The following is a 26,335-nucleotide window of genomic DNA, read 5'->3' as shown; positions in this document are numbered from 1 at the left end:
CAAACTGTTTTCGAAGTGTCATATCCTGCTTGGTGTAGATCTGGCCCTGGAGTCACCTTTGTCACAACATAATAAAAACAAGGCTATGTTTGAATAATCCTATATGAATGTTCAAAGGTTATTCTCTTTTACAGCCAGAGTCTGTTCCCAATTGATTTGTTCAATTTATATTGGCCGTAGCTCCAGAACCTACGAAGTAAATGTAAACATCTCAGAACATACTAATTCAAACTGAGTAGTTTTTTCTAGCACTTACCACTTACTCAAGGGAAATGATTTTTTATTTCCACACAAATAGGCGAGTGTCTATATGACACCGCTTTGCAGCTGACTTCCTCAAAACCCCACAGCAGCGTTGCTGTGGAGTGAGAATGATAAATTTAGATGGCAGGAGGGAGCATGGACTATCCAGCCAAATAACTGCAGCGCTGGTGGCCTTTCAGCTTGTCAAGCCCGCCCCCTGACCCCTAACCTGTCTTCCCGCATTTACCCTGGACTTTCCCTAGACTTGCATCTTCCCCCAGCAATGCCCACTGACTGGACCCAAACCAAGGCCACCACTGACAGACTGAGAAACAATGTGGTGACAACGGAGCAACAAATAAATCGCAGTAAAACCACACTGCAAAAAAGCATAGTTTCGGGGCTAGAAACAGCGTCATATAAATAATGTAGCGCCACTGTGCAGCCACGACAGGGTAAACAGACCATATCGACAACCCCCAGTTCTCCTTTCTCATATGGTTTCCTTTGTGTTATACTGTCCAGTGAAATATAGGACTATCAAGGAATATCTGTACAACTTCACATACCTCCAGTCAGGCGATCACAATTCATGAGCTGACCATTATCAGGACAATTACACTTCTGACAGTATCCTCCATATTTCAGTGGATTTCCAAAATAACCAGGAGCACAGCTACAAAAACACACACCAAATAAACACATATATGCAACTGAGAATTAATACACATTAACTTGCTTTGAAATGGTTCCCGTTGGCTTAAAGGTTTGCATAAAATCCAACATAAAATCTAGTGATTTTATTCTATTTAAGTTACAATTGTCTATTCTGACCAAAATAAAATAACATGTCACAACACATCCCATCAAGTGTTTTGCTAAATTCAGGTTCAGATGCACCATGAACCATTTAGAGGGCTACAGAAAGTGAATCAGTCTCAAGGGGCAGTCTCTTGATTGAAGCTTTGGAAAACTGGACTGAATCCTGTTTCTTTCAGAACTCCTACACGACAGAGGACAGGTCCGTCAAGTCAGAGTTTTACATACTATGTAATAATTAGTTGTTCCTCGTTTTATAAATACGTAATTCAGGACACCTGGAATCTCAAACAGAAATTAGTCTGTGTCCATGAAATTCAACACCATGCTATTATATGTATGAAGCAAGAGCGTAATTTTAAGGTTATGTACGCCAAGTTGGGCAGGGAGGAGCACAGGTGGCAGGGAGAAGAAATCAGCCAACAGAGGTGATGTTTCATCAAGTCTGAGTTAAGAGAAAACAACATTGCAATGTGATTATACCCAAACCTCATTACTGCAAGGGTTTAACTATGGATTCCTGTCTTTGAGACTCATATGTTTGTCATCCCACCTAATGAAAATGCAACCCCCCTTTTTTTTAAATCTCTGGCCTTTGTTGGCCACTGTATTACCAGTTGGCCATATGGTGCTCAAGTTGTAGAGGACCTCAACCGCTATTTATTATATTGTTCACTGTATTCTGAACCCAGGACAAAATTTATTTTGAATCTGTTATAGGATATATGTGACAGTGATGATCAAGATAAAGTTATATATTTGCTCTCTGATGCTGACAAATTTGTGAGAGAGTTGCAAGGTTCGCAGTGGCTGCCCAAAAGCTGAGAAGAAGATTCATAGAGGTCAGTATGGTGAACTGTAATGATGAAATTTAACATAAAGTTTTAACATATCAGTAATATTAACTTTTATACATTTATGGACCTTTTAATGAAAATTCTTAGTGACTTTTATTTTAATTCTTTGTATTAAAATGAACTTTCATATCTTTGTGGGCACCCTCTAATGAAAACCTTATAAATATCTTTTTGTATTTTACTTCTTTGCATTGTATAGTTTTTGAGTGCTTATTGCTTCTGTAAAGTTGATATGACCATGGTGGTTGAAACAACAAATAAACAAGAGTACAGTTGGCCATATGATCTTTCCATCCAAACTACTCTAATAGTTACTCATGCTACACTGGAAGCTTGTAAGCAACCTTAAATTTTAAGACAATTCTTTTCCTCTGATTGTATATGAATTGTTTTCCCTAGTTGTATATGGCTATACTTTGTACATTCATATAAGGGTCGATCCAGAGAAAGGTAAGTGTACATAAGCTCCTTTGACACAAGCAGAGTTTGAGCACACTCGGCTTTCTTTAGACTACATTCATATTACACAATACTGCTCAGATTCAAAGCCTCAAGGTGCATGCAAAGGCTTTAATGCATCATAGGAACACTTCACAATTTACATCAAAGTCAAGTAGTGTGCCGTGTACACAATCCCACTGGGATATACAGAGCATTCTGACACCTTGAATCAAATGCAGTAGCTCATGCTTGCAGAAAGCTCTCTGCGTGCTTTCAAGCCCCATAGCATTTTGGATTGCAGCCCAAGCATGTGCGTATGACAAACACTGAGAATACGCAGTATTTTGCAACCTGTGGTTTGTTTTCCATCGAGAGGATTTGCTTGAACTTTCTACATAGAAAACCAGTACTGAGACAGGTCACATACCTTTCACAGTGCACTCCAGTATAGCCTTCTTTGCAGAAGCATTGCATATCTTCACCATTTTCCACACAGCCAGATGCAAAACTGCAAGGAAAGAAAAATAAAATTCACACGAAAGAATAATGAAAATGTTTTATACTTCTACAGGCATATTTAGATCATAATTACATTTGAATGTACTCTTTCATCTATTGCAGTAGCGAAGAGTCTTATGGCATCCTAAAGTCTGAATATGTTAGTCTTTAGGATGCAACAAAACACTGTTGTTTTTGCTGCAGCAAAGACAGCTATCCCTCTGATAATTTGTTCCTCTATGAGTTTCTTTGATTATTTGTTATATGTCAAATGCACCTATGAACATACTAAGACTTCTGAGAAATTTCCTATAAACTGCAAGGCCAGATCTACACCAAGCAGGATATGACGTTTTGAAAACTGCATATGGAGTGTGTCCTGGGCCTCAACAGTTGTCACTACTGTATAAACTGTTTTAAAGCAGTAGTGTAGATCCTGCCCAAGTGACCATATGAGTGACATTGAACTCCGATGTTCAGAGAAGCATTTAGGTTTGCTATTCAAAATGTTACTTGATCCAATTATTTTTCAAATAATAATAGAGTCAATGCAACACCAATGTCCTGATCGTAAACACATTTTTGGGGGGAATTAAGATCTATTGGGTTTAATAGGCCTTAGGGCTAAACTAGATGAGAAGCTGGAGATCTGTGATTGTCTCTCCTTAATTGCTTTCAAAAGCAGCACCCATGGCCCCCCACAATCAACTAGGACTGTAGTGCTGGGGGCAGAGGTTAATGCTTTATGCCAGATTCCCAATGTAAAGCCCCCTCCCCAAGTTGCTGTTTCTTCTGTTAGGGGAGGGGCCATGTGTGGCAAGTACTACAACAGTACTACAATAATGGAATGCTCGGAAGGAGGAAGGGGGACAGGGGGCGGACAATTAAGAGGCGGTTAGAAAGGGGGGGGAGGAGTTAAGCCTGGTCCCATGAGGAGGGTGTTGGGAAAAGGAAAAGAGGGAAAGGAAAAAAACTACATCTGGAAGAGGACTGCAGGCAGTGAAAGAGCTGGATTTGGAGAGAATGACATGGGACAGGATGGATGTGAGGAGCAGGTAGATTGGGAGGTCTGCAGCTAAAGAACGAGTCAGAGAAAGACATAGATCACCAGCTGCCTTAAAGAACAAGATGACCAGGAAATCAGTGACCATGAAATCCAGAAAGTGAACTCCAATAGTTAAAGGGTTATTAGACATTATAGGGATATTAGAGTACTTTCAGTTTTGCGGTTAATGTTAATAAAATATGTAATTCTTTTAACATCAATAAATATTGCTAACGTTTACCAGTGCCTGCTGGAATTTGCCCAATACCTATCTCAGACCATCCTATAAAGAACCATCACACATGGCTCAGTGGTAGAACACATGCTTTGCATGCAGAAGGTCCCAGATTCCCAGTAGGGCAGGAAAAACTGGCAGTCCATGTTGACACTTCTGGGCTAGACAGACCCATGGTCTGACTCAGTATAAGGCAATTTCCTACATTCCTATCAGAAGAACACTCCCTTCTCCCCCAGTGGTCTAGACCCAACTCCCAGTGGCTGCTTTTAAACAAAGAGATAGGAGATCTGGTCACAGATTGCTAACATCTCATCTAATTGGCCCTTATTTCCTAATTAGGATTGAATCCTGTTAAAATCCCTTTGTATTTCCCCCTGAGATGGGAAATCTGTGTTTTTATAGAGGAAAGAGCACTGAAAAATAAAAGGAATTTTAGCTGAGGATGAAGATGTATATATAAAGTGTAGATCCAAGAAAACGCCTACAGAGGTTTACTGATATCTTCAAGCACTGTTGTCATGACCACAGCCATCATCAAATTCTCTGATATATTGTCTGCCAGAGAAACTCTCTTAAGGCTCTTGACCTCTGCTTCTGCACCTGGCAAAGGCTGTTTGATGCTCTCAGCCATTCATTATCCCAGTTCTAAGTTTTACAGAATTTCTCTGTTTCACAATATCACAAATATTTTTAGCCAAGTCCCACTCCAAAGATTTAGGTCCATTCAGGTCCATTCCCATTATTCTGGGAAATGGAAAAAAAACACCGTCATATTCTACAGTGTGCTTTCTCTGCTCAGCTATAAAGAAATTTATTATTACCTTCCATTATCTATATTATCACTGGTTGTCCCGCTCCAACATACATATTTTTGGCCACATTTTAGTGCTTCAGGATGATCAGTCAGCTGCAATCTGCCCCAACCTTAGACCCAGCAGTAGCTTCTTAAATTGGGTCAGGCATCCAATTTTGGAGAACTATGGGCAGTATCCAATGCTGCCTTTAGCACAAAGGGGAGCAAGCGATTCTAAATGCAACCTGAAACGTGTGGAAATGCTAATTTCCGAAACAGGGCAGTTCAGCAGAGTTTGTAGAAGGCAGCTTTGCTGACCAGTCCTTATCCGGAAGTAAGTGTTTCTGCTCATATCCAGGGTTTCTTTTCGAACCGCTAGTTCCTCGTTCCACAAGTGGTGGGTTCCGTTTCTATAACAGTTGAAGCAGGAGTGCATTGGCCAGCTTGGATACTGCCCTGTACTAACAAGTGAATACAATGTATCTTAAGGCGCAATCCTAGCGACTGCGCCCTCATTGATCAAAATCGGAGGCATCCAATCATCTAGTGCAGGGCACAAGAAGCAGCAGAGGTGATCTTTACATCCCAGTCGTCCCTCCCTGCAGATTGCGCTAGGCGGGCTTTTTAGCTCCGTAGGGAGGGCATTTCAGAGAGGGAGGGAAGGAGGCTGGAGGAGTCTCAGGATAACTTGTATCCTGGCCTCTCTGGTCTCCTGCCCTCCAAGCCCACTGGGACACCCCCCCTCCTCCTCCTCCTCCTCCTCCTCTGTCACTTTTCCAACTGTGGAGGGCAGCCGGTTCTTTCTGCATCAGTTGCAAGAGGGCAGGGGAGGAGGATTGGAGCTCTGACTCCCTTTCCCAAGGTCAGAGCATTGTCTCCGACCTCAGAAGGAGGAATCCAAACAACCCTATGATCCCTAGGACACTTACCCAGGGAACACAAGATGGTTCCCTTAAAAACATGTTCAAATGAATATGCATTTACAGTAGGCTTGGATAACTCTGTTCCCTTTACTCATAACTATCTCCTTCAAATTGGATACTAGATCAACAACAGTTATGTGAAAAATGGCATATGCAAGCAAATTGGAGCTTACAAATGAGTTTGCAACTGTATTCTCGCCTCCTAATAGAAGTGCTCCTTTTTAGAGCTCCAGCCAGTCAGCCTTTTCCTCCTCTAGCCAGCCATGCCATTCCATTTCATTCCCCCATCCAGTTTTCTTTTCCAACTGATAGTCAACATTCCATGACTACTAAGCATGTTCAGTCTCTTCCACCAGCTACAGCCTTTCCTGGACAGGGACAACCTAGCCACAGTAGTGCATGCACTGGTAACTGCCCAATTAGACTACTGCAATGCACTCTACATGGGGCTGCCCTTGAAGACAACTCGGAAGTTGCAGCTAGTGCAAAATGCAGCAGCTAGACTGCTGGCCAGTGCACCTCACAGAGACCATATAACACTGATCTTAAAGGAATTGCACTAGCTGCCTATACGCTTCCTGTCGAAATTCAAGGTGTTGGTAATGACCTTGAATATCGAGGTATCAAGCCTAAGCGGCTTGGGACCTCGATACTTGAGGGAGCGCCTCTCCCTATATATGCCTGCCTGAGATCTAAGATCTGTTGGAGGAGCCCTTCTCCGTGCCCCACCAAAGAGAGATATACGCTATGGTGGGACATGGGAGAGGGCTTTCTCTGTTGTGGCACCCCAGCTGTGGAATGCCCTCCCCCTGGAGGCCCGACTGGCACCAGCAGTGGCTTCATTTCGGTGCCAGGTTAAGACATGGCTTTTTAACAAAGCCTTTGTTGGCTAAATCCACCAGCCTGCACACTGTCTTGTTTTAATTGATTTTACTGCTTTTAAATTCTATACTGAGATTGATTAATGATTTAATTTGTTTTTAGCTGTGAATATTTATTGTTTTATAATGTATAATTTTATCTGTATGCTTCCCTGAGATCCTAATGATATAGGATGGGATACAAATATTTTTCTTTTTTCCTTTAAGGATTTTGTACTTCTGCAAAACTTGGAGCTGCCCTGTTTCATACATAGATCTCCCTCTTTTTTTCTCAGTAGCCCCACTTTGGCTATAGTCCTGTTGGCACTCACCATCTGAGTTTGCTGTTGGAGGGACTTATAATCCTCTAAGCATGGTTCAACAGATTTTAGACTGAAAGATTCACACATGGGTGGCCACCATCATTATCCTTACCACCTTTGGAAACCAATTTAAAGCAGAGGAGCTCACCTGTCCCTCACCCCAAAGTATATTAAGTAGGTTTGTGGTGATTTTGCACTCATAAAAATATTGCTGAGAGAAACCAACACCCACAGACAATACAAAGTTGGAGAGAATAAATACTACCTCCTCATGCCCTCTTCCAGTTACACCCCTATGCCCAGTTCGACTTGTGCAGATCCCAATATAATCAAAAGCAAAGAAGTATGCAAGGAATAATAGAAACATGCCCAGGAAAGCCCCAATGATTGAAAAAGGAACAGCGCTTAACAAACACAGCTCTTTTCATTACAATCATGGCTCAATACTTTCAGAAGGCGAGCTTGTGCCAAGCACAATAAAAACACGACTTCCCGTTCCTACCCCCACGCACCATACCTGTTTGTATAAGGGCAGCGACACACCCTGCAGGTTCCTTGACTGGCATCTCCGAAATAACCTTCTTTACAACGTTCACACTTCTCACCGGCAGTATTATGCTGACAGTTCTTTTAGAAAATAAATAATAATTTTTTTTAAAAAAAAAAAAAGTTAACCACAACCTGTTTTTTTGGGGGGGAGGGGCTGAAAAAGAGGAGAAAGGTATAGTTGATCTGCTCCAAGCCTTTGAACCATTTACTCCACTTATTTACATTACTGCAAGACTGAACAAATAAATTAGACTCTGTCCACAGTGGGTGTAAGGGCAGTTTTCACCCTACTGGCACCAGACATGTTAGAATATTCCAATAGCTAAACTGCTGGTCAACATGCCATGAATTAAAAGATCTACCCATTTCGGAATTAAGATACTCTGTGTTGGAATTGAGGCTAGCCTACATTGCCACCTTTGCATTCATTACGAATACTAGTATACATGATTAACTTGGTTCTCTCTCTAAATGAATAGCCAACTTAGATCGGCCCAATAAGATATAACTCTTCATACATTTAACCATCTTAGCATATGACTTAAAATTCCCAGTGCCCGTAGAAGGACTACACTGGTGCTTTCCCAGCCACCTGGAAATCTTAATTCTAGTCCGAGTGCAACAATAATAATTTGGTGCTTACTTATGTCATTCCTCTGTCATGGCATGCCAGCAGTGGAGGCTGGAGGCTCCGACATCAGGGGGTTATTGAATCTGTTCCGAGTTTCAGTCAAAATCAGTCAGAACTCTAATGGAGCTATCCAAGGTGCTGCACTGCTCCACTGACATCAGAGCCACCACCTTCCATGCATGCCAGTATACCGGCAGGGGCAGAGCTTGAAGAGAAAGGGGGAGAGATCCTGATCTTCTCACATTTGATATTGTAAGAGCTGCTGGAAGTCTTTTTGTCCTTATACATGATTTTAGGGGAGTTAAGTATGTCTTCATCACCAATTCCATTCTTATCCAACTCTTCCTTCAGGGTAGCATACAGGTTCCTTCACCACCACCCTCCATTTTATTCTTGCAACTATCTGTGACGTAGAGCAGGCTGAGAAAGAGGAGCTGGTCCAGGGCTGAGCTTCATGGCTGATCAACCATTTGAACCCATGTCTGCCTACTCTACATCCAGCACTCTTACCACTAACCCACAGTAGTAGCACAGAACTAAGTGATTCTATGCCACTTGCTATGCATCTCATGCTAGTTGACCTCCTGCAGTTCAAGCCACTGTTGGTGTCACAGCGACTCAAGTTGATTACATCATGAAACTACCATCAAGAAATTACTTTTTTAAAAAACAACAACTTGGGGGTACATAATAGCACATTTTTCATGTTCCAATTTTAAATTGAATTGAATAGTTAGTAAAAGGTGCAAACTGCCTACGCAAATGGAATGCAAGCCGTATTAATTAGTAACAAAAATATGACACTATCTATAATGTAGTTTGTATGGCCATTAAGGTGGAAAAGTCAACATTTACAAAACTGTTATCTTGGGACGATGTAAACTATCCTCCTCTTGATCTTCCTGCCTCTGTGTTTTCTTGTTATGACCTGTCCTGTCTCTCCAATCAAAATGCCTTATGATTCATACATCTCCTGGAACATGCTGATTTGGCTTACAACTCCTATATTTAACCCAAAAGGGTCTGTCAAAACCAAAGACAAGAGAAGTATTGCAAAATGTCAAGGATCTAAGTGCAGGCAAAATAGGTCTACAATGAATAACTATGTTACATGAAGTGGGCAGGGAAAGCTGGCAAAACCATGCAATGAAGCCAGCAGTGAATATATTCACTTAAGAAAAAGAAACGAGGGGGAAAAGATCCTAGGGATTCTGTTCCCCCAGAATAAACTATTTGGACAAAGGCAGTGAAATATAATACAAGGTTTTAGTCCACAAATAGTGCTATTGGTGCTTTGAGAACAGCACTGAAAATCACAGTCTTTTGGAGTCATTTCAAGAAAATATGACTGACTACAAAATTGTTTTATAGAAACCAGATAATTCTGCATTATATCTGATGATTTCCAATGCGTGGAAAGATCTCCTCTTGCCATACTTATACATTTGTTGTTGTTTATTCGTTTAGTCGCTTCCAACTCTTCGTGACTTCATGGACCAGCCCACGCCAGAGCTTTCTGTCGGCTGTCGCCACTCCTAGCTCCCCAAAGGTCAAGTCTGTCACCTCCAGAATATCATCCATCCATCTTGCCCTTGGTTGGCCCCTCTTCCTTTTGCCTTCCACTTTCCCTAGCATCAGCATCTTCTCCAGGGTATCCTGTCTTCTCATTATGTGGCCAAAGTACTTCAGTTTTGTCTTTAATACCATTCCCTCAAGTGAGCAGTCTGGCTTTATTTCCTGGAGTATGGACGGGTTTGATCTTCTTGCAGTCCAAGGCACTCTCAAAAGCATCTATCTTCCTTCGCTCAGCTTTCCTTATGGTCCAGCTCTCGCAGCCATAGGTTACTACGGGAAATACCATTGCTTTAACTATGCGGACCTTTGTTGTCAGTGTGGTGTCTCTGCTCTTAACTATTTTATCAAGATTTTCATTGCTCTCCTCCCAAGAAGTAAACGTCTTCTGATTTCCTGGCTGCAGTTAGCGTCTGCAGTAATCTTTGCGCCCAGAAATACAAAGTCTGTCACTGCCTCCACGTTTTCTCCCTCTATTTGCCAGTTATCAATTAAGCTGGTTGCCATAATCTTGGTTTTTTTGAGGTTTAACTGCAACCCAGCTTTTGCACTTTCTTCTTTCCCCTTTGTCATAAGGCTCCTCAGCTCCTCCTCGCTTTCAGCCATCAAAGTGGTGTCATCTGCATATCTGAGATTGTTAATGTTTCTTCCTGCGATTTTAACTCCAGCCTTGGATTCGTCAAGCCCAGCATGTCGCATGATGTGTTCTGCATACAAGTTGAATAGGTAAGGTGATAGTATACAACTCCTTTCCCAGTCTTAAACCAGTCCGTTGTTCCGTGGTCTGTTCTTACCCTTGCTACTTGTTTGTTATACAGATTCTTCAGGAGGCAGACAAGATGACTTGGTATCCCCATACCACCAAGAACTTGCCACAGTTTGTTATGATCCACACAGTCAAAGGCTTTAGAATAGTCAATAAAACAGAAATAGATGTTTTTCTGGAACTCCCTGGCTTTCTCCATTATCCAGCGGATATTGGCAATTTGGTCCCTAGTTCCTCTGCCTTTTCTAAATCCAGCTTGTACATCTGGCAATTCTCGCTCCATGAATTGCTGGAGTCTACCTTGCAGGATCTTGAGCATTACCTTGCTGGCATGTGAAATAAGTGCCACTGTCCGATAGTTGGAACATTCTTTAGTGTTTCCCTTTTTTGGTATGGGGATATAAGTTGATTTTTTCCAGTCTGATGGCCATTCTTGTGTTTTCCAAATTTGCTGACATATGGCATGCATCACCTTGACAGCATCATCTTGCAGTATTTTAAACAGTTCAGCTGGGATACAGTCGTTGCCTGCTGCCTTGTTATTAGCAATGCTTCTTAAGGCCCATTCAACCTCACTCTTCAAGATGTCTGGCTCTAACTCACTGACCACACCGTCTGAGCTATCCCCGATATTATTATCCTTCCTATACAGATCTTCCGTATATTCTTGCCACCTTTTCTTGATCTCTTCTGTTTCTGTTAGGTCCTTGCCATCTTTGTTTTTGATCATACCCCTTTTTGCCTGGAATTTACCTCCAATGTTTCTAATTTTCTGGAAGAGGTCTCTTGTCCTTCCTATTCTATTGTCTTCTTCCACTTCCGCGCATTGGTGGTTTAAAAATAATTCCTTATCTCTTCTGGCTAACCTCTGGAATTTTGCATTTAATTGGGCATATCTCCCCCAATCACTGTTGCTTTTTGCTTTCCTTCTTTCTTGGGCTACTTCCAGTGTCTCAGCAGACAGCCATCTTGCCTTCTTGTTTTTTTCTTTGGGACGTTTTTTGTTGCCACCTCTTGGACAATGTTGCAAACTTCTGTCCATAGTTCTTCCAGGACCCTATCTACTAAATCTAGTCCTTTAAATATATTCTTCACTTCCACTGCATATTCATTAGGAATATTAGTGAGCTCATATCTAACTGATCTGTGGGTCTTCCCTATTCTCTTTAGTTTGATTCTAAATTGTGCAATAAGAAGTTCATGATCTGATCTACAGTCAGCTCCAGGTCTTGCTTTTACCGTCTGTATAGATGTCCGCCACCTTTGGCTGCAAAGGATGTAGTCAATCTGATTTCGGTGTCGGCCATCTGGTGAAGTCCATGTATAAAACCGTCTTTTAGGTTGTTGGAAGAGAGTGTTTGTTATGCACAGTGAGTTGTCCTGGCAAAATTCTATCAGCCTATGTTCCGCTTCATTTTATTCTCCTAGACCATGCTTACCTGTAATTCCAGATGTCATTTGACTACCCACCTTAGCGTTCCAGTCTCCTGTAATGAAAATAACATCTCTTTTTGGTGTATTATCCAGTAGGTGCTGCAGATCCTCATAGAACTGATCTAATTCTGCTTCTTCAGCATCTGTGGTTGGGGCATATATTTGGATCACTGTGATGTTAAATGGCTTACCCTGAATTTGAGTTGAGATCATTCTATCATTTTTTGGATTGTATCCAAGCACTGCTTTAGCCACTTTATTATTAATTATGAAGGCTACTCCATTTCTTCTGTGATCCTCTTGTCCACAGTAGTAGATCTGGTGGTGATCTGATGTGAAGTGGCCCATTCCAGTCCATTTCAGTTCACTGACACCCAATATATCTATATTTAATCTTGACATCTCACCAATAACCACATCCAATTTGCCCTGGCTCATAGATCTTACATTCCAAGTTCCTATGGTGTGTTGATCTTTAGAACATCGTTCACCACCAGCACCATCGGCCGCTAGCCGTCCTTTCAGCTTTGAGCTAGCTGCGTCATCACATCTGGGGCTAGTTGAACTTATCCTCTGTTCCTCCCCAGTAGCATTTTGACCATCTTCTGACCTGGGAGTCCCATCTTCCGATGGTATACCGACATATCTCTGGTTGTACTGATCCATTTAGTTTTCACGGCAAGAATACTGGGGTGGGTTGCCATTACCTTCCCCAGCGATCGTATTTAGTCTGACCTCTCTACCATGACCTTCCCGTCTTGGGTGTCCCTTCACGGTTTAGCTCATGGCATCTTTGAGTTGCTCAAGCTCCAGCACCACAAAAAGGTAACGATCTCCTTTGCTGGAGATACTTATACATGCATTTTGTAATATTTACACTTTGTATAGAATTATTGTTTAAAGGGAGATAGTTCTCCTATTGATTGATTGATTGATTATTTATTTATTTATTACATTTCTATACCGCCTAATAGCCGGAGCTCTCTGGGCGTTTCACAAAAATTAAAAACATTCAAAGTATAAAACAAAAGTATAAAACCATAATATAAAATACAATATAAAAGCTCAACCAGATAAAAACAGCAGCAATGCAAAATTACAAATTTAAAACACCAAGTTAAAATTTATTTATAGACTGTTAAAATACTGGGAGAATAAAAATGTCCCATATATGTTTGTATGAATGCAGCCATAGAGTGTCAACAGCAGTTCTGCCTCTCTTGTAACAGGTAGTTCTGCTCAAATAGTAAATATTATAGAATGCATGTATAAATATGGCAAGAGAAGGTTGTTCCACACATCAGAGTTGACAAGCTTTTGTAAAGTAATGTCATAATAAATTAACTAATCTTTTAAGGCACCACAAAATTCTCTGTCGTTTTGGCAGCATCAGATTAACACAGCTACCACTCTATAGAAGAAGTTACTATGGTTATGAAAGGTCTCTACATTTTATTCATGTACTTAACCATTTGAACAAGTTTATAGAACCATTCACTTCGAGGAGAAGCTCTATGTATGCATCACTCCCACTAGTGATACTAGATTTAACCCAGAGCGCTGTGTTGAAGCAAAAGTAGCAAGCATTTCACTAATTAGTAATTAAGAATAATAATACATTTCAACAATGTTTATTATTATTACTTACAATACAAATTCCGGAACCGTCCAGGCATCTATTTGCATTTCCATTACAATTGCAAGGAACACACCGTCCTGTGGATAGCCCATTGTTCTCACGATAGAATCCAGGGCTGCATTCCTATTGAGAAAGTTATAAGTTCATACCTTTAAAATTAATTTGTACACTTACGATTTTGAGGCCGAAGAAACTGAATTGCTAACCACTAACACATGGGTACATATTGTGTGTTGAAGAGACACAGGCTGCACTTGCATGTCATATCTTGGCACAATAAGCCAAGATACAAATGAACATTTTAGGTGTACAAGCAGCCCCTTCATTCCTCCGTTTGTGCAAATGAGCAAACAAACCAGGAAGTGTTCCACTCAGAACAAGCTAGGATATTAAGCCAACCTGAAACTATGCCATAATATCCTGGCTAGTTCCAAAACTGGTCACCATAGTTTCCTGGTTCAGATGAACTAGAAAACTGTATTTAATGGGAGACTTCCTGGCTTGTTCATCCACTTGCATGAAAATAGCTGTGTGAACAGCCAAATTGCTTATTTATGACTCAGCTTATTAAGAAGAGATATAATTATCTGAACATGGCCAATGTCTGCCATTTCCATGAACTGCCCGAGTTTTTGAAAAATAGCTGTATGTATCAGTGCTCTGAGATCTGTCAAGAAAGATGCTTTCAACCTAAACCCCAAAGGGACGCTCTGACAGGGCATATTTCATATGCTATGCAGAATATTTCCAGAATAGGTCCTTTAAATTCCAGTTATAGAGAAGTATTTAATGTATAGTGAGAGATGTTGTCTATTAACCCAGAAGTTTCTGCAGAACTTGGTTTGTTCATTAGTGCTCATCCAACATCTCAAAATAATTTATAGTTTAATTTCCAAAAGTACTTGCTCTGATGTCATCTCTATATTAACTCATTCTGATTTCCTGACCTGGGGATATACAAAGCAATGCTTAGACCATGAGAAGCATTCTATAACATGAAGCACAATTTGTACGTACAGGCTTGTTCCAAAGACAAGTGAAGCATGAAAAGAATGTTCCTCTGCTAGAAGCATTTAAGAGGCAACACTACTCTTTGAGATCAACGTGAAGGAAAAGCATTTTGGAGAGCAGAATAATAATAAAATGGAAACAGAAGAGAGATGTAGCTCTCAAAAATGATGTAAGATAGTGAACTCTGCCCTGTTTAGTATTTACAGGTAGACTGGGATCTGGGAGACTTGGCTTTAAGCCTGATCTTTCCTTTCTCTTCATTGTTTAGCAATGGGCAAAGTAAAATGTATCAACCCAGTAAAACAACAGCAACAATAAAAATAAAAGAGAAGGAAGCAGCAGCTGTCTCACAGGATTATTGTGAGGGCAAACACAATGAAAATTAGCAGTCACTTTGTAAATAAACAATTCTACATGAGTGGCTCTACTAGAATATATATTTTTTACAACTGATTCCATTCACAACAGCAAGCCATTACAGCAAACATTTAAGGCATGCTCTCTAGATGTCTTGGACTACATGCTGGCTGGGAATGAGGGGAATTGTAGTCCAACACATCTGGAAGGTATCCGGTTAAGGAAGGCTGATTTAAGGTATGGATCACTGCTGAATTAAAGCTAATAACGAGCCAACCCAAACATTAAATAATGGTGATATTTGAGACAAGTTAATAGGAATGAATCAGTTTAAGTTGAGCTACCCTGCTACAACAGTTTCCTTGCATGCTCAAAATACAATTTCCTACCTACTTCTTGAAGGGAAAAAAGATTTCTTTTACAGATAACACATGTCTGACACAAATGTTCCCACATGGAGAGCAAAACATTTGCTTCCCGTCTATTTAAATATTGCCCCTCTTGCAGTCAGCATTTCAAAGTAACCGAAAAAGTGAACTTAAATATTTGGAACCATGATTGCAGTCTTCAATATAAAAAGGAACCGTCCGGCTAACAATTTCCTGATATCTTACTTACTCTAGTAAAATCTAGCATATGTGGTTTTAGGACTGCCTTGTTAATGACTCAAACATGAATACTTGCTACACAGAAGAGCAGCAATGTTTTAGAACAGGTATTCTGTTTGCTATCATGAAACAATGTAGTCCAATGGATCAAAAGATCAGCTTTTGTGTTGTTGGCTTGGCCCAGAATAATACTTAACACACTTTTATGTCATATTAAAAAAAAAAGTTAAAAGGGAAAGAGAGTGGGGAGAGAGAGAGAGGGAGAACACACATTACCTGTCTTGGTTTAAAATTCCAGTGACTTTGTTGCTGTTGCCCTTGGCCCTGAAGATGAGGAAATGCTATCCTCTGTTGAGTAGCATGTCCCAAACAGTGCCTCAGGCCTATGCACAGCACTAGCCATCCAAGGTTACACAGCCTCTGCATTCCAGTCCTCATTTAGCTTAGCTTTAGCCTTTGCAGCTCGCATGCAAGAAAAGTCTTTTCACTATGCAGCCCTTTTCCTTATACTACCTCGTATTGTTCTGCTTCTGCCTCAATCTGTATGCTGTGATATGCCCCTCCTTTAAGCTTTATAAATGAGTCAGGTTGTGCAATACAGAACAGTTCCTGAGGTTAACAATCTTTGTAATTCCTGCAAATGAGCGTATATCTGAATTTAAGGTGTGGCAGACATCACCTTTTCCCTGCCTAACACAGTCAGACAGTACTAGATGATTAGAACTATAAATCACAGGCTGAGTAATTCTGTGGAAATGGGTAGGGTGTGTGAGCCACTTCATGGAGTAGTTCTACAGCTTCCTCTGGGCTACATATTTTCATCACACCAGGACAAGAAAGCAAAGATCACACAAAAGAGGCATGTTGTATGTGGCAAGTAGGAAGCGGTATGGGAAAAGTTAAATTCCTATATAAAACACAAGCCTCAGCATGCTGATCAATTGAATGTGGCAGACTGTGAAGTTTCTTTAAAATAACCACTGAAAGTATTTTTAAAAATGACATTTGACAAGTACTATATTTATTGCAACGTGAGAAGAAAACTGACAGACTTGCACATCAATCTAAAGCACATTTGCTTGGGAAAAGCCCTTGATGATAATCCGTGAAATGATACCAAATAAGTAGCATGGTCACCGACAGAGTTCTTCTGCCTTTAATAGAAGAAGGGGCAAGTTCAGTAGGTGCAACTTTTCTAACTCCCACATGACAAACTGGACCTGCCAAAATTCATCTTCCTATGATATTATTAAAGGTACAGGTATTCTGTCCATTTGGCCATCCCATAATTAGGTGTCCATACAGACAACCAAACTACTACAAGACAGCTTGTTCATTTGTATAATCTTATCACATGGGAAGAACATTTTTAGGACACGTCTGAAGTTAAAGAGTAAAGAGATTTATAGCATAGCAACATCTTGGCCATTGAGCTCTATATGCTAGATGACATTTCAAGCAACTGCTTTTACATTTCCATCCATGCATAATATTTTCTTCTGCCAGAAAATAGGTCCAGGTACAAGGTAAATGTCTGGTAAAGTGGTCGTCTGTAACTGCCCCAAATGTTCTTAGGATTAAGTAGCACTGTTACTCTGCATTTTGCATATGAGATTATGACTTTGTGCAAACAACTGAAATACCCTCTTAATGTTCCCCCACCCCCAAAATCTGCAATTTTGGAACTCAAATTCAGTGATTTGTTCAAGGTCACTCAGGGAAGCATGGGTTGGCCCAGGAGCCAAACCCAGATTTCCAGATTAGGTTCAAGCCCATTTTTCCTCTCTTTTGCTTCTGAACCATTTTGGCTAAATCAGTCATAAAGTATCATGTGGAGTTATATATTTAGCATATGCAAGCACAATGACCAGTAGAAACTTAGTGGAAATGTGCGTTGTGGTGCCAGGGACAGGCTACGTTGCACGGCCACTACTGCTGACTAGTAATTAAAGGCCTAAACTATGTGAAATGCATAGATGCATTCCTCCCTTGAAAAGCCTACTGCAGCCCCTGCATATTTCTCTGAATCAATGCCAAACTTTTCTGTTCTACAGGTCTTTAGAATCTGACTTAATCTGTTCTGCTTTACATGGTATCTTTTTGGTGTTATAGGTTTATAATATTTCATATTGATTTCATATTCTGGTTGTGCTTTTATATTGTACTTTCTGTATTTTGGGGTTTTTTTATACTGTGGATTGTATTTGATGGTTTTAATTTTTGTGAACAGCCCAGATAGCTTCGGCTGTTGGGCGGTATAGAAATGCAATAAAACAAACAAATAAATAAATAACTTGAATGAATGAAAAAGAAGGCAAACACAAGTTACAAATATTCCAAAATCAGTGATAGCAGAATCCAGTACAATGTCTACAAGTTAACTACATTATCTAAGTAAAAATGTTCCATGGAACTGATAATATGGTTCATAAATATATTTCTGCTGCACTTTTAAGTCAAATCTACATGAACAATAATCTTTCCTTGCTATAGTTAAATCAACATTCTTCTCAGGAGCAATGTCTCATGAATGATTCAGAGTAGAAATAAAGAAAACCTCCTACCTGGCATGAATCACCCACATATTCTGGAGGGCAGGAGCATGTCTCTACATTATAAGCAACATCGCCATTTCCTGTACTGGTGGCTTCTTCCAGACCAACCTCACCCAAGGTTAACCGCTGAGATTCTGTGAAGTAAAAACCTCTGATTTGTAATCCATCTAGTCTAGACAGGACCGTCATCAGCTCCTCTCGAGATACCAAGTTACTGTTGCTTGCGTGTCTGAAGTTTCCCTGCAAATTCAAGATACAATGGAAGTTTGGCTGTGGAGTAAATTCTGCTCAGTGTGTTCCACAGAAAGAGGGGTGTCAATTTCAAAAAGTAAAACAGGTCCAATACCTTATGTCTGCAAAACCTGAACAATAGAAAGAGGGGATGAACAGGTGCTGTCGGTTTAATGGAAAGGGGTACCAGCAGAATGGTTGAAGGTGCAACCTTCATGGTGTTTAGACAGAAAAAAGTCCTACAACTCCCAGTATTCCCCAGCCAGCATGGGAATTGTAAGACTTTTTCTGCCTAAATAGGCATAGGATTGTGCTTCAAGTCAGAAAAGGGAGGAAAGCCAAGCAAGAGACATTCAAAATCATGGTAGAATAATGAGATCAAACTTCAAAGTCATCCTGCAATGACAGTGAACTAGGAGCGGATCAAATGTTTTCAGCAGGGGTGAAATAGGGGAAGGTGTCCTATGCAGGGGTGGAGTACCTGCGGCGCTCCAGATCTTGCTGGGCTACAACCCCCTGATCATTGGCCATGTTGGCTGGGCTCGTGGGAGCTTATTTATTCATTTATTATTGCATTTATATCCCACCTGTTTTCCTCCAAGGCAGCGTACATAATCCTCCTCCTCCTCTCCATTTTATCCTCACAACAAAAACCCTGTGAGGATAGTTCAGCTGAGAGTCTTAGACTGGCCCAAAGTCACCCAGTGGGTTTCCACGGCTGAGTGGGGACTAGAACCCGGATCTCCCGACTCCCAGTCCAACACTTTAGCCACTACCACAAAGTGCAACAATATCTGGAGGCCACAGTTTCCCTACCCTACTCTAAAGGGATGCTTAGTAAGGAGTAATCACTAGTTTACTTATGTAAGTACTGCACAGAAGTAAAAACATAAGGAACATCTACAGACATGCAAGCAAAAGAATGGGGCCCTATTTAGTAGTTCTGTGCTTCTTGGGAGCCATGCCACCTGTCGTGTCTTAGATCACATAGAAAGGCAGAAGCAGATGGAATGGATCAGGGCAATATGCTATATACTAATAGCAAACTCACCCTCTACATGTGGATCCTTATATAGCCAAAACAGCACCATCCACACATAATAAAAGGGTATCAACAAGCTTGTCAGAAACCCAAGCTTTGCAAAAGAACAAAAACAAAGGCAGGAATAGAATCCCAAGACAGGGGAAACCCAACACAGCTCAATGAAGACTGAGCATGCTCAGTAGCCACAGAATGCTGCATGGGGGGTGGAGAAATGGTATTGGGGCAGGAGAGGAAACTGGAATGGCCTATGTCCTATTCACTCTGCACAGTAAGTGGCCCTGGAGGCCACTCACTCACACTGGTTATAAAGGCACTTGGTAGACCATAGCTAACCATCTATGGAGCCCTTGTGGGCAGACTTTGTTTTAGCCTGAATTGTAATGCCTAAGAGAAAATCTCACACATCAAACGTGATTTCTTTGGAATGGCCTCAAACCATTAGCAAGCACGTGCATAGCTGAAGGACAAATATAACTGGAAGTGTCTTTACTTTTCAAATCTGGACATGAAACAGACAAGAACCCAGCTTGACTTTTAATTGTCAAGCAGTCAGAACAAGCTGTGTAAATACAGCACATTGTTCCTGGAAAAACATAGCACCACTATACAGAATAACCTAATGCCATTTTCACAGCTTTGCTTTTCAACTATTATTATTATTATTATTATTATTATTATTATTATTATTATTATTATTATTATCCCACTTTTTTTCCTTTTGCAAGGAGCCCAAGGTGCCTTACATGATCCTCTTCCTCTTCATGTTATCCTCGCATCAACCATGTGAGAGCCAGTGACTGACCCAAGGTCACCCAGCGGGACTAGAACCTAGATCTCCCAAGTCCCAGTCCAACACTCTAACCATTATACCACATATGCTCCCTACTTTCCCTGTTTCCTTTGGATGAGTGAGAGAGCATGGAGAAATACAGCATCTCAGTAATATCTGTTTATTTACAAATACACAAACAAAGCAGGCAGAAGCAATTACATTCTGAAAGTCGGCATCCTAACGCTGCCTCAGATTCTCCAAGACCAACCGCCCCACCCCCCCAAGGATGCTATACCTCCAGCCATGTGCTAATAAAACACACTACTCTCCCTGCATTCAAACTGCAAAACTGTTGTTTATTTCTGCCGTACACAAATACTGTACTCAAGCAAGCTTTCAAGTTCTCAAAAGCTCTACATCAGGCTAGATGGTAAAGAAAGAGAAAAAAATGGTGAGGAAGAAGGGGGGAAGTTGACTGTTGTTGAAGCCATACAGAGGGGGGGATCTACACTACTGCTTTAAAGCGCTTTATAACCGTTTTAACAACTGTTGGGGCCCAGGACACACTGCATATACAGTTTTCAAAACGTTTTCAAAGCGCTTTAAAAGCAGTAGTGTAGATCCCCCCCAGAGTCTGTATTTAGTCACAGTTTTAAGATAGAAAGCGGGTGGAGGTAGCAAATGTTTAGATTAGGTTCTTCTAGGTGATGTGACAGATTCTGCTTGCACCTAGGACTGCCACTAGGACTTCTAGGATGACAAAACAAACAATAGCTAATCCCCCCTTTTTTTAAATATAAAATTAAGCAGTTACCCAGATCTAACACACATTTTAGGTGCAAGTAGGTGGAAACCAAAGTAGTGAGAAAATAGACAGGTTTTATATTCACAAAGTTGCAGATAATTTTAGATAGTATACTACTTTTAAAAAAGCAAATAGAAGCCAAATTGAGAAGCTTTACTTAGTATTTTGAGGATATGTATCCTCAGAGAATAAAATCCCAGTAATGCAGTTTGTTCACATATATTCAATGTTTACAATATCAAAGGGACAATTATTGCATGTTTACTCATAAGCAAGATCCTACTCACTAGTAGAATCATTTAGGATCGCAGCCTTAAAAATGTACTTCGAAGCAAGAGCATTTGCATATGTTGCTTCTGATGTTGTACTATAACAGGTGAAGGGAAAATGCCACAGCTAGCGATTTATGAATGCGAGTTCTCATCATGCTTACCTCAACTAGCTGAACTGATCCATAATACTGTTTGTCAGGCAAAGGATCGTTAGGATCCACATAGACTATTTTCATCCGGTGCCCCTATGCAAAAAATATTACCATTCCAACATCAGTGTAGTATTTGCATGCAAAATTAGCATGCTTCTCAATTTTTTTAAAAAAATGTATATCTCACTTTTTCTACCAGATAGATTCAAAGCGGCTCACAAAGGAAACATCTTAAAATCTAAAGCAACAATGTACAACACACAACAATCAGTACAAGAGATATGTATTTGTCATTGTCTGTACTTTGTGCGTTTCACTTCCCTCTGACCTCACTGTTTGCACTCCGCCCACAACAATGTGTTTATATACTTGTAACTCAGCATAACACTTCATGCATCTGATGAAGTGGAATCTAGTCCATAGAAGCATATGGCATAATATATATTGGGGCTTTAAGATGCCCCAATACTCTTTTGTTTTCTCAATATTGTGGGAGATTTAGAAATAATTCAGTTGTTTTAAAATCTTAATCAAGAGTAATGCAGTTAACATCGAAGTATAGAATGAAGATACTATGAATGCTTAGCTACAATATTTAAAAGTTATCACATCATTTTAAAAAACTGTAAAGTAGCAAAAGTGCAAAACCTCTGTTTAGATCAGGATGGTACCTGAGGAGAGATTAGGACTGCATCATCATCATCATCATCATCATCATCATCATCATCATCATCATTATTATTATTATACCACCCCATAGCTGAAGCTCTCTGGGAGGTTTACTTCCAATATCAGATGAAATATATGTACGCATACCAGTTTCTGGGAAACATGAGCGGGATGATGATATTGCACTCTTGGAGCCTTTCTACATGAGGCTTTTCTTGAGGGCTCATGTTTGCCCACTCACAGTAGTTTGTGGGTCCTTCACATGACGTCATCCCCCAGGACTTCTCCTGCTCCTTGCAACCATATTCCCCAATTCTACTATACCACAGCACCATTTAGTGGTGGTGTATTGAAGCATATAGAAAGGGAGAGAAAGAACCTCCCTCCACCCCCAGAAAAAAAACGTGTGTAAAGGAGTCAATCTTAATCCCACAAAGAATCCGGAAGAAGAAGCCCCAGTAAAGATGCATGTTAAAAGCCCCATGTAGAAGCGCCCTTGTTCTGCTTGTCGGCTTTCCATAGGCATACAGTGGGACACTGTGGTAACAGAATGCTGGACTAGATAGGCCTTCGGTCTGATCCAGCAGGGCTCTTCTTATTTCTTAAAAAAATGCTGAAACCAGGAAATCCCAGGTTTGTTTGAATGGAAGGTGTCCTTCTTCCTGGGAGCTAAAAACGTATTTCTGACAGATTTACTCTCATGTAGTAATCAAGATAAACACATTTCAGGCTTTCACCTCTTCCCACAGGGACTGTATCAGGTGAGTAGCAGGGAAAGGAACATGCGAGAACAAGGACAGCTTCCAATCTCTACCCCCACCCCCAATATCTCAGAATGAAAATATCGCCTAAACAAGACATAAAAAGCAGTTCAATGAGAAGAATCCTGGTTTTCAGATTTTCATGCAACATTGTACTTACAGTTAGCTGCACATCAGGTTTTTTCCCCAGTAGAGTCATGCCTTCACTAGGTAAGCCAAAGGATTTCACCTGATAACTCAAGTAGCCACCATACGAAGAAAGCTGAACAACGTATGAAAAGAAATTATGGACGTGATTACAAGAGCTTATGGATGACATAATTTATCATTATTAAAACCACAATGTTCTCAGTGCTTTGGCCCTTGCAATGACATTTCCAGCATGACCAGCGCAGTTACAGAATATATATAACATGCAGAGGGATCAGGAAAAAGGAACATGCTCCCAATCATGTGTCTTCAAAAGGCCTTTCTATAGGCACAAGGGGCTGTTGGCTGCTATAAAATGCGACTACATCTATGTGCTAGGTAGGCTAAGACTAAATGGCAAGATAAAAGATATGGCGTGGGGAAAAACGGATGGCAGAAAACGAGAAAGGCTGCCCCTCTGAGGAGGGTAAAAGAAGAGCAGAAACATTTCAACTAAGATGGAATTTTGTGAGGCAATGAGAAAGAGAGAGATTGAGATTCAGAAGTCATATACCTTTTGTCCCAGGTAAGATGAGGGTGCTCTCCAGTACAAACTGTGCACAGAGGGAGGCAATTCTTGGACGTCAGCAACGACACTGTTGCTGCCTGGATTGAAAGTTATAGGGATGTTCATGTTGTTATCCACATCTTCTAGGTGCCAGTTTCTCATATCAACAAACTAACGGCAAAACAGACAGGAGATGCAAAGGGATGCTTCTGTTACTGAATACAGCGTTCCACTCAGCACAACAGTTCATTTGCTTGACCGCCTGGTTTCTCATGGAAAAGGTTCTTTGGTTTGTGTGAGGCTTTCTCACTCTTTGCCAAGAGCACCACCCTTCCAGCATCACTGAGGTGATGTTCCCGACCCCCCCAGTGAATGCATGCACACACACACACTGGCCATATCGTTAATATAGAACTGTGTGTGTTGAACCTCTTTCGGCCTGAGAGCCAAGTTCAATATCAGAGAAGCTGTCACTGCTGTATTCCAGTGGTAGCGTAGGGCCAAATGGGCAGGATCAAAAGTACGAGCATATTGAAACTTACAGCGCTTACTGCCAGTAACTAAGCCTTCAGAGAGGCATTTCAATCTTTTAGAAGATGAGGGAAAGCATGCAAAAGCCAGGAAAATGATTGGGGCATCTCAGGAACCCTGGAGCACCAGTTTGGGATCCCAAATGGACCGGATAGTTAACTTCTTCCACTCTTTCTGCAGCCCTGCCCGCCACCCACAACATGGAGTGGGTGCTGGGAAACTCACTACCCTGATTCACAAGCTACATCCTGATAAACAATGTGTCTGGTGGGTGGGAGATTCACCACAGGGATGGTTAGTGGAACATGGAGCTTGGGCATTACAGTGATGCGCAAAACATTCTGCTTCTGCTGACGGCAAACAAGCAAGACAACCTGCATCCTACAATCAAAGATATCCCAAAGGTTGAAGAAAAGGAAGCCAAGACACATCCATCTGTGGCAAGTGTGGAGATTCTAAGCCCTCCCAAATGTGAGGCAATGAAGAAATTTCATTGCTACAAGGAGCTATCCTCTAAGCTTAATAAGCTTAATTAGGCAAACAATGCAGTGTGGATGTAAATGTGGGGAGATTAAACTCCTCATTCCCCAATAGTTCACCTTGTACTACAGCCCCAATCCAATGCCCCAACCCGGTGCTGCTTTTAACTTAAACGAACCAAACAAGATGGCTGAAAGCAGATCAGGTGCTATTTTGCCTAGCAGCATCCTTTAGCAAAAATAATAACTTGTAGAAAACATACCGTTACTCTATATTTGTTTGTACTGCGACAAATATTGGTTGCTCCGAAACAAAAGCATGAGGTGCAACCCTTCAGATTAGTGGAGTCCAAATAAAATGATCCAGAGCGGCACGTGTCACATTGAATACCTTCAACATTCTCCTATAAGTCAGTTGTAATAAGTCATTAAATGTTTCCACATAATGCTCCTGTAGTAATATATACATGAAAATAGCTGTAACACACATACAGTGTAACAGAGAACGGTGTTCACGGCCTTGCTTGGTCTGATTCAGCATGCCTCTTATGTTCTTAACAAAACCTCTTTATGCTCAAGAGCTCCTCTTCATTGATCAATTTGTACATAATTGTACAGTTCAATGGACATTTTCCTATTGATTACTATGGGAGGTTGGCTGCACCCCTGAAATAGGGGAAGACTAGTGAGATACATGCTCAAGAAACAACAATGTTACCATTTGTTTCCTTCCCACACTTTGATTGCAAACCTCCATAATGCCAGGTGCTACAGTAACAAATACACAATCCATCTCATTAGGAAATTAAGAACATAAGTAAAAGCCATGATGGATCAGAATAACGGCCTATCTAATTCAGCAATCTATTCTCACAATGGCCAATCAGATGCCCAAGGGAAGCCCATGAGTAGGGCATGAGTGCAATAGCACCATTCCACTCATGATCCCCAGGAACTGGTATAGAGAGGCCTCTATACTGCCTCTGATACTGGAAGTATATTATTATTATTATTATTATTATTATTTATTTATTTATTTATATAGCACCATCAATGTACATGGTGCTGTACAGAGTATTACATTTCTATACTACCCAATAGTTGAAGCTCTCTGAGTGGTTCACAACATCTATATCTATATCTAGATCTAGATCATGACTGGTAGTCATTGATAGCCTTATCTTCCTTGAACTTGTCAAATTACTTTTGAAGCCATCCACTACATTTTGTGGTAGTGAATTCCATAGTTTAATATCTATGTGCTGTATGAAAAAGTAATTCCTTTTATCTGTCTGCATTAACTTCATTTTGAAAATTACCTTTTATTTTATGATATGGTAATTCTGACAAAGATAATGTTATACTTCTAATTCATATTTATTATTATTTTGTTAAAAAAAATATGGGAACCATGATTATTTCCAGTTAAATAAGGATAAATAGCCAACAGATGATAACCACACCATTTGTCTGAATGCAAAAGCACCTGACCTTACAGAGGCAAACTCCTGTATGAGGATTACAAACGTTTGGTTCTGTCCCTCCTCTGTTACATTTGCAAGGTTTGCAGTTTGGAAAACTATAGGAGCCAGGAGCACACCGATCACACCGTTGGCCTGTTATTCCTGAGCGGCACCTTCAACAACAAAGCAAAGCCCAAAAGTCATTTCTGGAAAAGGTTTGCTTTCAGGGATACAGTCAGGGAATGGAAGAAAAGATTGATATTATTGTAAGAAATAAGATATTTTGCTTTTACAAG

The 26,335-nt window shown here is 40.7% G+C and overlaps 1 protein-coding gene across 1 annotated transcript in view; it reads right to left on the bottom strand.

The window, feature by feature from the left end:
• LAMA3 (laminin subunit alpha 3) overlaps positions 1-26,335 on the bottom strand; it is a 184,312-nt gene that overhangs the window by 54,211 nt on the left and 103,766 nt on the right. The window contains exons 36-45 of the mRNA XM_063131300.1: positions 26,068-26,212; positions 24,840-24,980; positions 23,573-23,737; positions 23,030-23,131; positions 21,449-21,532; positions 18,172-18,402; positions 13,641-13,754; positions 7,558-7,667; positions 2,788-2,868; positions 813-919 (exon numbers count right to left, since the gene is read on the bottom strand). Of these exons, the coding sequence (XP_062987370.1) occupies positions 813-919; positions 2,788-2,868; positions 7,558-7,667; positions 13,641-13,754; positions 18,172-18,402; positions 21,449-21,532; positions 23,030-23,131; positions 23,573-23,737; positions 24,840-24,980; positions 26,068-26,212 (1,280 nt within the window). The remainder of the gene's footprint in view (positions 1-812; positions 920-2,787; positions 2,869-7,557; positions 7,668-13,640; positions 13,755-18,171; positions 18,403-21,448; positions 21,533-23,029; positions 23,132-23,572; positions 23,738-24,839; positions 24,981-26,067; positions 26,213-26,335) is intronic.

Source organism: Elgaria multicarinata, chromosome 7 (genome assembly GCF_023053635.1).
Source record: "Elgaria multicarinata webbii isolate HBS135686 ecotype San Diego chromosome 7, rElgMul1.1.pri, whole genome shotgun sequence".
Lineage (NCBI taxonomy): Eukaryota > Metazoa > Chordata > Lepidosauria > Squamata > Anguidae > Elgaria > Elgaria multicarinata.
This window is presented reverse-complemented; position numbering and strand designations above follow the sequence as displayed.